The sequence below is a fragment of the Euprymna scolopes genome, chromosome 40 (genome assembly GCF_053919585.1).
Source record: "Euprymna scolopes isolate OS-2025 chromosome 40, ASM5391958v1, whole genome shotgun sequence".
Taxonomy (NCBI): Eukaryota; Metazoa; Mollusca; class Cephalopoda; order Sepiida; family Sepiolidae; genus Euprymna; species Euprymna scolopes.
Window position 1 is genome coordinate 26668700 of NC_136521.1, and position 12607 is coordinate 26681306.

General features: G+C 34.9%; 1 protein-coding gene and 1 pseudogene across 4 annotated transcripts in view; one reads left to right on the forward strand and one right to left on the reverse strand.

Annotated features, from left to right (window-relative positions):
* The window catches only part of LOC145265449 (cytosolic endo-beta-N-acetylglucosaminidase-like), a 72379-nt gene that overhangs the window by 52251 nt on the left and 7521 nt on the right, over positions 1-12607 (forward strand). For all 4 annotated transcript variants that reach the window (XM_080121299.1, XM_080121300.1, XM_080121298.1 and 1 more), the window contains 2 exons: positions 2596-2853; positions 7604-7712. In XM_080121299.1, the coding sequence (XP_079977425.1) occupies positions 2596-2853; positions 7604-7712 (367 nt within the window). The remainder of the gene's footprint in view (positions 1-2595; positions 2854-7603; positions 7713-12607) is intronic.
* Positions 6871-6987, reverse strand: LOC145265909 (5S ribosomal RNA; annotated as a pseudogene).

Sequence of the window (12607 nt, forward strand, 5' to 3'; positions counted from 1 at the left end):
CATTGGTTGAACTGTCTCCAAATTACAAACTCACTTTTCATTGGTTGAACTGTCTCCAAATTACAAACTCACTTTTCATTGGTTGAACTGTCTCCAAATTACAAACTCACTTTTCATTGACAGAACTGCCTCCAAATTACAAACTCACTTTTCATTGGTTGAACTGTCTCCAAATTACAAACTCACTTTTCATTGGTTGAACTGTCTCCAAATTACAAACTCACTTTTCATTGGTTGAACTGTCTCCAAATTACAAACTCACTTTTCATTGGTTGAACTGTCTCCAAATTACAAACTCACTTTTCATTGGTTGAACTGTCTCCAAATTACAAACTCACTTTTCATTGGTTGAACTGTCTCCAAATTACAAACTCACTTTTCATTGGTTGAACTGTCTCCAAATTACAAACTCACTTTTCATTGGTTGAACTGTCTCCAAATTACAAACTCACTTTTCATTGGTTGAACTGTCTCCAAATTATAAACTCACTTTTCATTGACAGAACTGCCTCCAAATTACAAACTCACTTTTCATTGGTTGAACTGTCTCCAAATTACAAACTCACTTTTCATTGGTTGAACTGTCTCCAAATTACAAACTCACTTTTCATTGGTTGAACTGTCTCCAAATTACAAACTCACTTTTCATTGGTTGAACTGTCTCCAAATTACAAACTCACTTTTCATTGGTTGAACTGTCTCCAAATTACAAACTCACTTTTCATTGGTTGAACTGTCTCCAAATTACAAACTCACTTTTCATTGGTTGAACTGTCTCCAAATTACAAACTCACTTTTCATTGGTTGAACTGTCTCCAAATTACAAACTCACTTTTCATTGGTTGAACTGTCTCCAAATTACAAACTCACTTTTCATTGGTTGAACTGTCTCCAAATTACAAACTCACTTTTCATTGGTTGAACTGTCTCCAAATTACAAACTCACTTTTCATTGGTTGAACTGTCTCCAAATTACAAACTCACTTTTCATTGGTTGAACTGTCTCCAAATTACAAACTCACTTTTCATTGGTTGAACTGTCTCCAAATTACAAACTCACTTTTCATTGGTTGAACTGTCTCCAAATTACAAACTCACTTTTCATTGGTTGAACTGTCTCTAAATTACAAACTCACTTTTCATTGGTTGAACTGTCTCCAAATTACAAACTCACTTTTCATTGGTTGAACTGTCTCCAAATTACAAACTCACTTTTCATTGGTTGAACTGTCTCCAAATTACAAACTCACTTTTAATTGGTTGAACTGTCTCCAAATTACAAACTCACTTTTCATTGATTGAACTGTCTCCAAATTACAAACTCACTTTTCATTGGTTGAACTGTCTCCAAATTACAAACTCACTTTTCATTGACAGAACTGCCTCCAAATTACAAACTCACTTTTCATTGATTGAACTGTCTGCAAATTACAAACTCACTTTTCATTGATTGAACTGTCTCCAAATTACAAACTCACTTTTCATTGGTTGAACTGTCTCCAAATTACAAACTCACTTTTCATTGATTGAACTGTCTCCAAATTACAAACTCACTTTTCATTGGTTGAACTGTCTCCAAATTACAAACTCACTTTTCATTGATTGAACTGTCTCCAAATTACAAACTCACTTTTCATTGATTGAACTGTCTGCAAATTAAAACTCACTTTTCATTGATTGAACTGTCTCCAAATTACAAACTCACTTTTCATTGGTTGAACTGTCTCCAAATTACAAACTCAGTTTTCATTGGTTGAACTGTCTCCAAATTACAAACTCACTTTTCATTGGTTGAACTGTCTCCAAACTACAAACTCACTTTTCATTGGTTGAACTGTCTCCAAATTACAAACTCACTTTTCATAGGTTGAACTGTCTCCAAATTACAAACTTACTTTTCATTGGTTGAACTGTCTGCAAATTACAAACTCACTTTTCATTGATTGAACTGTCTCCAAATTACAAACTCACTTTTCATTGGTTGAACTGTCTCCAAATTACAAACTCACTTTTCATTATCTCCAAATTCCATTCTATATGCTTTTAACTAATCACTTGCTTCCAAATTTTCCTTGGCTGACCAACTTTATTGTTGTTCAAAGCATCCATGCTTCTGCACGATATATTCAGAAGGATGAATGCTTTACTGCATCATCATCATCATTATCATCATGTAACTGATCCTCCTTATGATAACTGTTGCTGGGAAAATGTTTAACCTAATGTGTTGGGTTTAATCTCCATTCATATATGGAATTTTGGTGTTAGTTTTAATATTGTATAAAAAAATTTTTTTTTCAGCTTTATCAACTTTTTTGCTTCCACGGATGCTAATATGACTCAGCATCCAACAGAAGATGATTGCCTTTGTGTTGCAAAGATTATTGATTCTGTTTCCATGTTAAATAATTAATGAATCTTTTATGTTTTTAGTTTTTAGTGTCTCAATAGCTTTTGCATCAAACCATTAAAATGAATTGAGGCAAGAATAGCTGTAATGTGTTTATATAAGTTCATAAAAATTTTAAATATTTGTGTCCTGAATGCAAATATTTCAGTTTAATGTTTTAGTTTTTAATTAAATTTCTTTTGTAGTACCTTCAACTGCTGCATTCCTATCAATGATTGTCTTCTCGTTTCTTACACAACCAAAATTCACAATCAAGATTGTTCAATAACTTTACAGTTGAGACTTGAGAGAGAAAACAAATCATCAATTTTGACACTTTCGGATTTTGGTGAATTGTCAACAGATCACAGGATTTCGGAATTAAAAGCAGAAAAACTTCAAGAATATTTTGGAGATCACGCTGAGTTTCTTTTGACAAAAGGACACAATGGCTGGCAACAACGGTGAGTATTTCATCGTCATTATCATCATCATCATCGGTTTAATATCCATTTTACATACTGACATATGTTGGACAACTTTTAGAAATTGACTTTTCAGCTAACCTATCTTTGGCCAGGTCTTCATTTATCCCTCTTTCTCTCATGTCACAAATTTATACTAGACAGTGTTTTCCTTTGCCTTCCTCTGTAAACTGAATCCGCCACCTGAACTGTTCGACATTTACTAATCCAAGAATTCTAATCCATTTTTTAATGTGACCATACCATCAACATTTCCTCTTCTGCATAAATACTGTCCAGATTTAATCTTCCTGTGAGGTCATCACATCAAGACCTCTCTAACATATCTATTATATTATTCTCATATCATTTATCCCCATGCAACGCATGTCCTCAACCCTCAATGGCCAGATTTTACTTCTATACATCATCACACTACATTCACGATAAACTTTTCTCTTGGTTGATAGTGGTAACATTCTGCTGATTAGTAATGGCAGAAATTCCGTGAACAAATCTCATCCACACACAATTTTTGCTGCACCCTGTGTTCTAATGATGTCACCAAGATAAAGAAACTTCTGAATCTGAACCATTTCAATATCCACTTCATCCAGATATACTTTTTACACATCAGTTTCCATCCATCTTCAATGTCTTATACTTCTTGTATGCAAACCGATTATCATCTCTAAAAATTGTTATTCATTTATGTATCAAATGCTTACAAGTACAACAAAGGATTGCTCCAAATCCATTTTCCACAAATTATGCTGCGAAACTTTGCTCTTTCTATGAACTTTGCAATGTTAAAACTTCTGATGATCGCTTTCATTTTGATAACATTCACTCTCAGACTTTCCATAAAATTCTTTCAAGTCTTTAACTGAACAAGTAGACTGTCCATTGTTTCCACAGGAAAATACTAAATCATCAGCATAAAGTATCTCTTTTCGACAATGCTTCGAAGACAGAAATGAAAAGAAATAAACTCAGTATATCTATATGTAGATGTTATTTGTTAGCAGTTTTCAATTTTTCATATTGGTGATACTATGGAATTGCACCCACAACTCGGACCATGAGAAAAGATTAGCTAGGAAGCACAAGTGATGCCATTACAGTTAGCTGTTGATTTATCAAGATGAAGAATTTGTAAAAATGTGGAAAAATGCCAAAATCTTTCAATCGGGTGAGGATAGCGGTAAGATACAAAGTGAAAACAGAAAAGGAGAAACTTGAAAATGAAGACGAGGTTAGCGTTATAGGAAAACAAGTAAAGATAATGGAAGTAGTTGAACAGAGTCTGACTGAGAAAGTTCACAGACAAGGCGTTAGAATACCCCTTGCTTCTCCTTATGATATCCTGGTCGCAGCACCATCAAGATTTTTTTTTTTTACACAGGCATCACCACATTATCAAGGCCAAGAGGCCACTCGAGGATAAGAGTGTACAGTAGAAATTGGACCATATAGTAATCAATTCGGTAAATTTGTTAACTTATATGGAACGGCTCATCGAGAACTTGTTTACGTTAGACTTGAAAACAACCATATTGTAGTCAGCCGGAAAGCAGGAAAACAGAAAAACAATTCCACAGGCGTGCAGTTGTAAGAAAGAAGCTATGTTCATGGAATCTACATTTAGGTTTAGGCATAGATAAAGAGTGGGGGGAATTATTGATAGTGTTTTCAGCTAAACGAGTGTTTCTTGTGAAACTTTGGCGAGGGGGGACCATAAACTGAAGCTCAGTCGAACACTTTCCATGAAAATGATGATACATCAGAGACAAACTCGCAACATCTCTTCTGTGAAATAGAGGTTGCAGGGAAGAGAAAAGGACATCTCCTACGAGGCTACGAAGTCTATTTTGAACTCTATCAAGGCAGGACAAGTCTTTTCTAGCAGCTCCTGCCCAGATGTGGCAACAGTATTCCATCCTTGGATGTACCTGCCTCTTATATAGATAGAGAATTGCATCAGCAGTGAGATATCTACCGGATCGATAGAAAGATCCTACCATTTTTCCAGTGGCCTTGGCAACAGAGTTGATGTACGTGTTCCATTTAAGATCAGGAGTAACGGTCAAGCCCAGAAGCTTGTCAAAACTTGAGGCCTCCTAAAAACAAGAGCCATTCATTTCAATTGATTCCAGGTGGGGATCAGAATGTTGATGATGTAAAGAGTTTTAGATGCATTAAAAGTAACCAACCACTCCTTTCCCCATTGTACTATGTGCTCAAGATCAGAGGAGAGAGAATCAGAGAGAACTTGGTCGTTTACTGTCTTAGATGTGCTACCATAAATGGTAGTGTCATCAGCATAAATGTCTACAAATGATGTAAGGATGTGATTTGGAAGATCATTAATGTAGATCAGGAAAAGAGTTGGGCCTAGGTTGGACTCCTGAGGAACTCCAGCATTAATACTGTGAACTTCTGATTTTTGCCCCTCAACTACTACTCTTATGAACCTATCAGAAAGAAATGATTTAATAATTGAGAAGACATTTCCAGCTATACCATAGCTAGAGATCTTGTGAAGTAAACCTTTATGCCATACTCTATCAAAGGCCTTTGATATGTCAAGAGCAATTGTCCTAGAAAGGTTGCCTCCGTCGAGAGATTTGCTAATCCTATGAGATATAACTGTAAGCACATCTGCTGTAGATCTAGCAGAACGGAAACCATATTGAGTGTCACTAAGAAGGTTATTTTTGTTGAGATGGTTGATTACTTCTGTATTTAACACAGATTCCAGCAACTTACTCATGATGCACAGGAGACTTATTGGCCTATACTGAGAGGGAGATGAGCGATCACCTGAATTCTTAAATACAGGGCATACTGATGAGATTTTCCAGGGTGATGGGAAGTTATTCTCCTTAAGACAATGTTTAAACAGTTTTGTAAATATGGGCGCTAGTTCTGGTTGAAGTTTTTTGAGTACTATAATTGGAATACCGTCAGGGCCTGTTGCTTTACTGGAATCATTAGTTACAAAATGTAGCTGATTATAGCGTCGAATCCAGACTCACTCCCTCTTTACACTCAAGAGAGAGGGACTCCGCTTTTTCACTGTATCAAATTATTATAGCATCTGTTTCTCTCTCTCCTTCCTTTCACTGTATTTCAGGAGGCAGAGGTCTCCTCTTTTCCCCCAAAATGGAATCTACTCCAGTTTTCTTAAACTCTGGGAAAATTGTTAGTCATCACTGTTCACTGATATTAGGTGTCTTGTTTACAAAGCCAACCAGCTCACATGTCAACCAAATTTCATGTGATAATTATTTTTATAATTATTTTTTGTTCCCAATTAATTTTGCATTTTTCCCTAATTAAAATGCATTAACCCTTTTTTTATTTACCCAACTAAGATTCTGATGGCGACAGATGGGAAAGTTAGTTGGGATGTAGAGACATCACTGACAAGACTCTACATGCATATACCTCCATGTTCAACAAATCACTTGCATAAAATGCTTTGATCCATGTTATTCTCTTTATTTATACTTGTCAAATTTTTCTTCGTTCTCTCACAACTGACAACATTAGAATCTTGACACGGTCCGTAAGAAAATGAAGAAGCAAACGAAGAACCCATGCTCAAAACGATGGTACATATGTTTGGGGTAAGATGATGATTCAGGGGTGCAGGTATATTTGCACAGAAGCAGAAGGCATTAAATCTGAAATGGAATTACTTTTACAATATTCCTCATCCTTAAATGGCTTTTGGCCTCAATACGTTGGTGATCCAACGGTAAAACTAGAAAATCTATGAAAAGCCTTCTTTTATTGTTTGTTTATTATGTAGGACTGATAGAAACCTCCGTTTAGTTTCAGAAAACAGTGGATACCCACTGTAAGAGTAATTTAATGTTAGTAATGTTCGTGAAATTATGAGGCAAGGGTTGCGCAATCCCCAACCACATCTTTCCTGATACGGCACTGTTTGGGTACAGTGGCAAGAAGAAATCCAGGATGACTGGAAACAATGCTGAGATAAGCGGAGAGTACATACAGCACCTGGAATTCCCAAATGGTCACCCATTTAGTACTGATCAGACTCAATTTTGCTTAACTTCAGTGATCTAACGGGAACTGGTGCGTCAACATGATTATGTCATATATGACTGATAGTAATTTGAAAATCATGGAATGTGTGACTTATTTACAAATCATGGAATGTGTGACTTATTTACAAATCATGGAATGTGTGACTTATTTGTAAATCACGGAATGTGTGACTTCTTTACAAATCACGGAATGTGTGACTTATATTACAAATTTGTTGGAAATTTGTTGCATTTTTAGCATTCCTCTTCCAATTTAATATTTCATTAAACAATTAAATAAGTGAGGGTAATGTATAAAATAAATAAAAACCTTTTAACTGTTTTTTAAACCTTTAACATACAAATTGTTTATACTGTTCAAATCAAATCATTTTTGTTTCATTATAAATATTTGATGTATTATTTTCTTTCAAGAAGGAAACCTTAATCTTTTTTTAATTAAAAAATGAATTAAAAATTTTTAGAAATGATTTTTATTTTAATGAAGATTTCTTATTTTATACTACCTTCGGTCGAAAATAGTTGGTGCACAAAAATTTTCAGTTTGGTCGGAAATACTTGGAAGAGAGGATTACCTTGTAAACTAAGATTTTACATTTTATTAACTTAATCTGACAGAGAAATGAATGTCACATCCGCAATAAAAATAACAAAAAATATTTTTATTTCAGTCATTTTCTTTTAGAAAAGAATTGGATCTTTTCGAATATAACGGACATTAGTATTGGTACAAGCAACAAAAATGATCGTCGTTTTTCTTTCTTGTTTGGACAGTTACAGGTAAGAATATCTTTTTATGTCCAGAATAGTTAACAGTCAAAAACTTGTAAACAAAAATTTAAAAAATAATAAAATAATTGATAACAACTGCAGTAGAATTAAATTCTCTACAGACCAATATATTTTTAACGTGTGGAAAGGGTAAAGTTTTTTTTTTTCAGAATTTAATTTCAATGAAAGCTGTCTTATTGTTATAAACCAAAATAGTGGTCAAGGTAAAGACTGATCTTCAGTTAACTTCATGCTGTAAAGATTGTGCAAAAAAAGTTACTTTTCCTACAAGTAACCTTAAGTCCGAGTGACAGTCCCCTTCAAACCTTATAAAATCATACTTAATTGCTTATAAGTTTAGCAACCATTGTTGTTTTGTAGAGAACTTCTTAAGTGTTATTAGTTGTTTGTATTTTTTGTTTACAATTCATCGACTGTTAACTATTCTAAACTTTACCCCTTGTTATACTGCATATCCCTCCATATTTACATGCATAAACCAGAAACCAGCAGGAACAGTGAAGGTGACAATAATGGTGCCGCTAAGACGAACCCCGTTTGTCGATACAACATAAATGATCACACTAAACGCACACGACAACATCAAAGCTCATTTCTTTATATACCCACATCAACGGAATTACTCGTAACCCACCTCAACAAAGAAAACCGCCAGAGGAAGCCATCCATTGAAAAAAAAAATCAAAATCCAAAGCACAAACATAACAGCAGACGCAACTCCGAGAGCATATAAACACAAATAATTATCCCACAAAACACTATACAATGCATACTAGAACACATTCACAACTTTCTTAGCTTTAATTTGATACAAGACACATGAATATAAACCTCAAATGAATAACTCCTTACACAATATTAAAACACAAATAAAAAACTGTTATGGCGAGATGAGCAATTCACCACCGGAACTTTTTATCGAAAGAACGTTATCACCAGTCACGGGTTGTGAGAGCCTTCCCTGGGCGGGAACACTTAAAAATATAACATGCTGTCTCTGTAAATATTCTCAATAAACTTCTCTATTTCTTTATTACTTCAGAACCTCCTTATCCATTTATTTTCCTTGTGGAATACCTTTCTTGAATATCCTTTTATTACGGCCACCCACCGCAGGATATATCAACTGGCGACGAAGATGAGATACGAACTGTAAATTCATCTAAAAAAAAAACACAAAAAAACGTGGTAACCGAGAACATTCTGAAAATTGTTGTTCACAAAGTTCACTTTTAATTGAAGAAAAAGCTTCTTAGAAAGCGAAAGACTGGTGTCTGCTACAAATTTACGCAAGTAAAAAATGATTTTTATATTATTGACGAGTTAAACTCCGTTTTTCTCTTTTTAAACTCCCAAAGAGTTGATGTTATATAACGTGTGTGTGTGTGTGTGTGTAAATTGTGACTTTCTTCATGATTAACGGACGTGTTTTGTGTATTTGGTTAATACGATAAAAAACCAACAAATGAACAATACTGAGGAATCTGTGTTTATTTAATAAAGAAAATTTTTTAAAAGAAGTTTACGTGTGTCTGCTGAAGTAGACGAAAAAAGAGTATCTTGAAATTTTGTCAAGTGTTATTTTAACAGTGATTTTTTTTCGGAACTTTCCTATGTGTTGACAATTTTCTGTGAAAATAAGCATCTTGTTTTTGAACAATTTTTTTTTTTTCTCTGTGGTATACATTAACTTGCTATTGATACATTTAAAAAGAAAATTACATCGGAACAAATAGCGACGTTGACTAATACGTTAACTGAGAGTTTAATCGCTCAACAAAAAGCCCAAATGGATTTTCAAAAACAAGAACGTTTCAAAACTCTTGTAATACAACAAACGACGGATAATTGCTTATTTTGTGAAACGATTTTGTTAGAAAAATCTAAGGAGAGTGCATCCAGATTTTTTTTGGCTGAGGGTATAGCGAACTCGCTTTCAGAGTTTAAATATGACCCAGATAAAGGTGACACTTTTCCAGCCTATTATCGTAGGTTTGAAATGATATTTACAAAACGATATGAGAAGTGGTCGGATGAGGAAAAAATAACACTATTACTCCAAAAAATGGGCACAGAAGAAAATACTAAATTCACGAATTTGATATTGCCTAAAAAACCAGAAGAGATCTCTTTTTCTGAAACGGTGAAAATTTTGTGTATTATATTCGGTGAAAGAGATAGTCTTTTTCATACACAGTATAGGTGTTTAAATATGTCAAAAGACGAAACTGATGACATTGTCACATATGCGGGCAAAGTCAACGCCCAGTGTGAACTGTTTAAATTAAAGGATTTATCAGTGGACATGTCTAAGTGCTACATATTTGTCCAGGGACTGACAGCACCGAAGGACAAGGATTTAAAGTCAAGGATATTATCAATCATGGAGCAAGACCCGGAAATGAACTTGCAAAAAGTGACAGAAGAATGTCAAAAATTGATAAATGTAAAAAGGGACACTATGAGGTTAGAGGGAAAAGTCACATCCCAAGTCCAGGTATTAAAACAGAAGACATTTCCAAAAGACAAAGGGAAAAGTTTTGAATGTTGGAGTTGTGCGGGTCCGCACTTAAGAAAAAACTGCCCTTATAAAGACCAACGTTGTACCAAATGTGGCCTAGTGGGACACCGGGCATCCCACTGCCGAACTAAGCAAGACAAAAGACGGAAATGGAAGCCAAAAGTAAATGTTGTCTTGTCCAAAGAAGAAATAAAACAAAGAGGGAAACGGAAATTCATTCTCACACAAATAAATGGTACCTCAGTGAAGCTACTTTTAGACACAGGTAGCAACATATCAATTATCGACGAAGTGACCTGGAAGAGAATTGGTGGTCCAAAACTGAGAAAAACACAAAAAATTGCAAAAGGTGTTTCCGGAGAGCGATTAAAATTCATGGGAGAATTAAATTGCAGTGTTTCTCTTGGATCGAAAACTTTTTCCTCAAACCTTTCAGTTGTTCCAGGAATAAATTCTTGCCTTTTTGGAATTGATTGGATTGTTTTGTTTGATTTATGGGAGCTACCCATAAATTCATTTTGCAATAATGTAAGAGCGTTGGAAAAGAAAAATTCCAAGCAAAATGACCATTTTCTGACAGTGTTAAAAAGTGAATTCCCCAAAGTTTTTTCAGAGGGATTAGGAGTGTGCACCAAAACTGAAGTAAATTTTGAATTAAAACAGAATGGGAAACCTGTTTTTAGACCAAAAAGAAATGTGCCTTTTTCTTCAAAAGAAGATATTGAAATTGAACTAAAAAGACTACAGAAGAATGGTGTAGTCGAAAAAGTTGACTATTCTGAGTAGGCGAGCCCCACTGTGTATGTTAAAAAGAAAAATAAGAAGATTCGGGTATGTGCCGATTTTTCTACAGGCCTTAATGACTGTCTGATGGATCATAGTTATCTACTTCCTGAAGATATTTTTACAAAGCTGAATGAAGGTAGAATTTTCTCCAAAATCAACTTATCAGAAGCTTACCTTCAGGTAAAAGTCAGTGAAGAATGTTCTAAGTATTTGTGTATCAATACCCATCTAGGACTTTTCCGACTAAAAAGACTTCCTTTTGGATTAAAAGTGGCCCCAGCACTATTTCAGCAAATAATGGATACGATGCTTGCTGATTTAGATGTTGCAATCGCATATTTGGATGACATCCTTGACAAAAGTAAAAATGTACAGCAACATAAGGAACACATCAGAGCAGTTTTCCAAAGAATTCAGGAATTTGGTTTCAAGTTAAGTGCCAAAAAATGTAAATACTTTTTAAAACAGATAAAGTATCTTGGTCAAATTATCGACAGCCAAGGCAGAAGACTGGATCCTCAGAGAACAGAAGCAATCGACAGGATGCCACCACCCAATAATGTTGCCCAGTTACAATCTTTTTTGGGTTTGACTCAATATTATGCTATTTATATTCCAAACATGCATAAGTTGAGAGCACCATTGAATGATTTGTTAAAAAAAGGACAAAAGTGGATTTGGTCAAAAGAATGCCAAAATGCGTTTGAAGATATTAAGAAATGCCTGCTATCAGATTTAGCTCTAGCACATTTTGATCCACAGAAAGAATTGATTGTTGCATCAGATGCAAGTGACTATGGAGTAGGAGCAGTTCTCCTCCATAAACTTGAAGATGGATCAACAAAGCCCATGCATCCAGATCACTTTTGCCGGCTGAAAGAAACTATTCTCAAATTGAAAAAGAAAGCTTGGCGATTATTTATGCCATTAAAAAATTCCATAGATTTATTCATGGAAGGATGTTTACTTTGCAAACCGACCACAAACTCTTATTGACTATTATTGGCTCTAAAAAAGACATACCTACGCACACTGCGAACAGACTCCAACGATGGAGCATAATTCTACTAAATTGTAACTTTAAAATGGAGTACATTTCATCCAAAAATATCGGACATGCAGATGGACTGTCCAGGCTCATCCAAAAGTGTGCTGAACTTTTGGAAGACACAGTAATAGCTGCATTGACAGAGGAAAAAGAACTCTCCGGATTACTGTGCAACACAATCAGAGAGTTACCAGTGACTCTAGACAAAATAAATAAGGCAGCAGAAAAGGATGATTATATTGTGAAAATGAAAAAGTTGGTGCAACTAAATGGAAAATCAAAGAAAGACTCTAAAATTTTACCATTTTCCATTTGTGCTCAAACCTTGATGTACGCAGACAGAGCCGTCATACCGACTACGCTTCAGAGAAGAATTTTAAAAGAATTTCATAGTGGTCATCCAGGCATGTCGAGAATGAAAGCTTTAATGCGTGGATATACGTATTGGCCTAGGATGGACCAGGATATTGAAAAACTCGTAAGAGAGTGTCAAGGGTGTCAGCTAGCAGCAAAGGCACCACCTGTGCA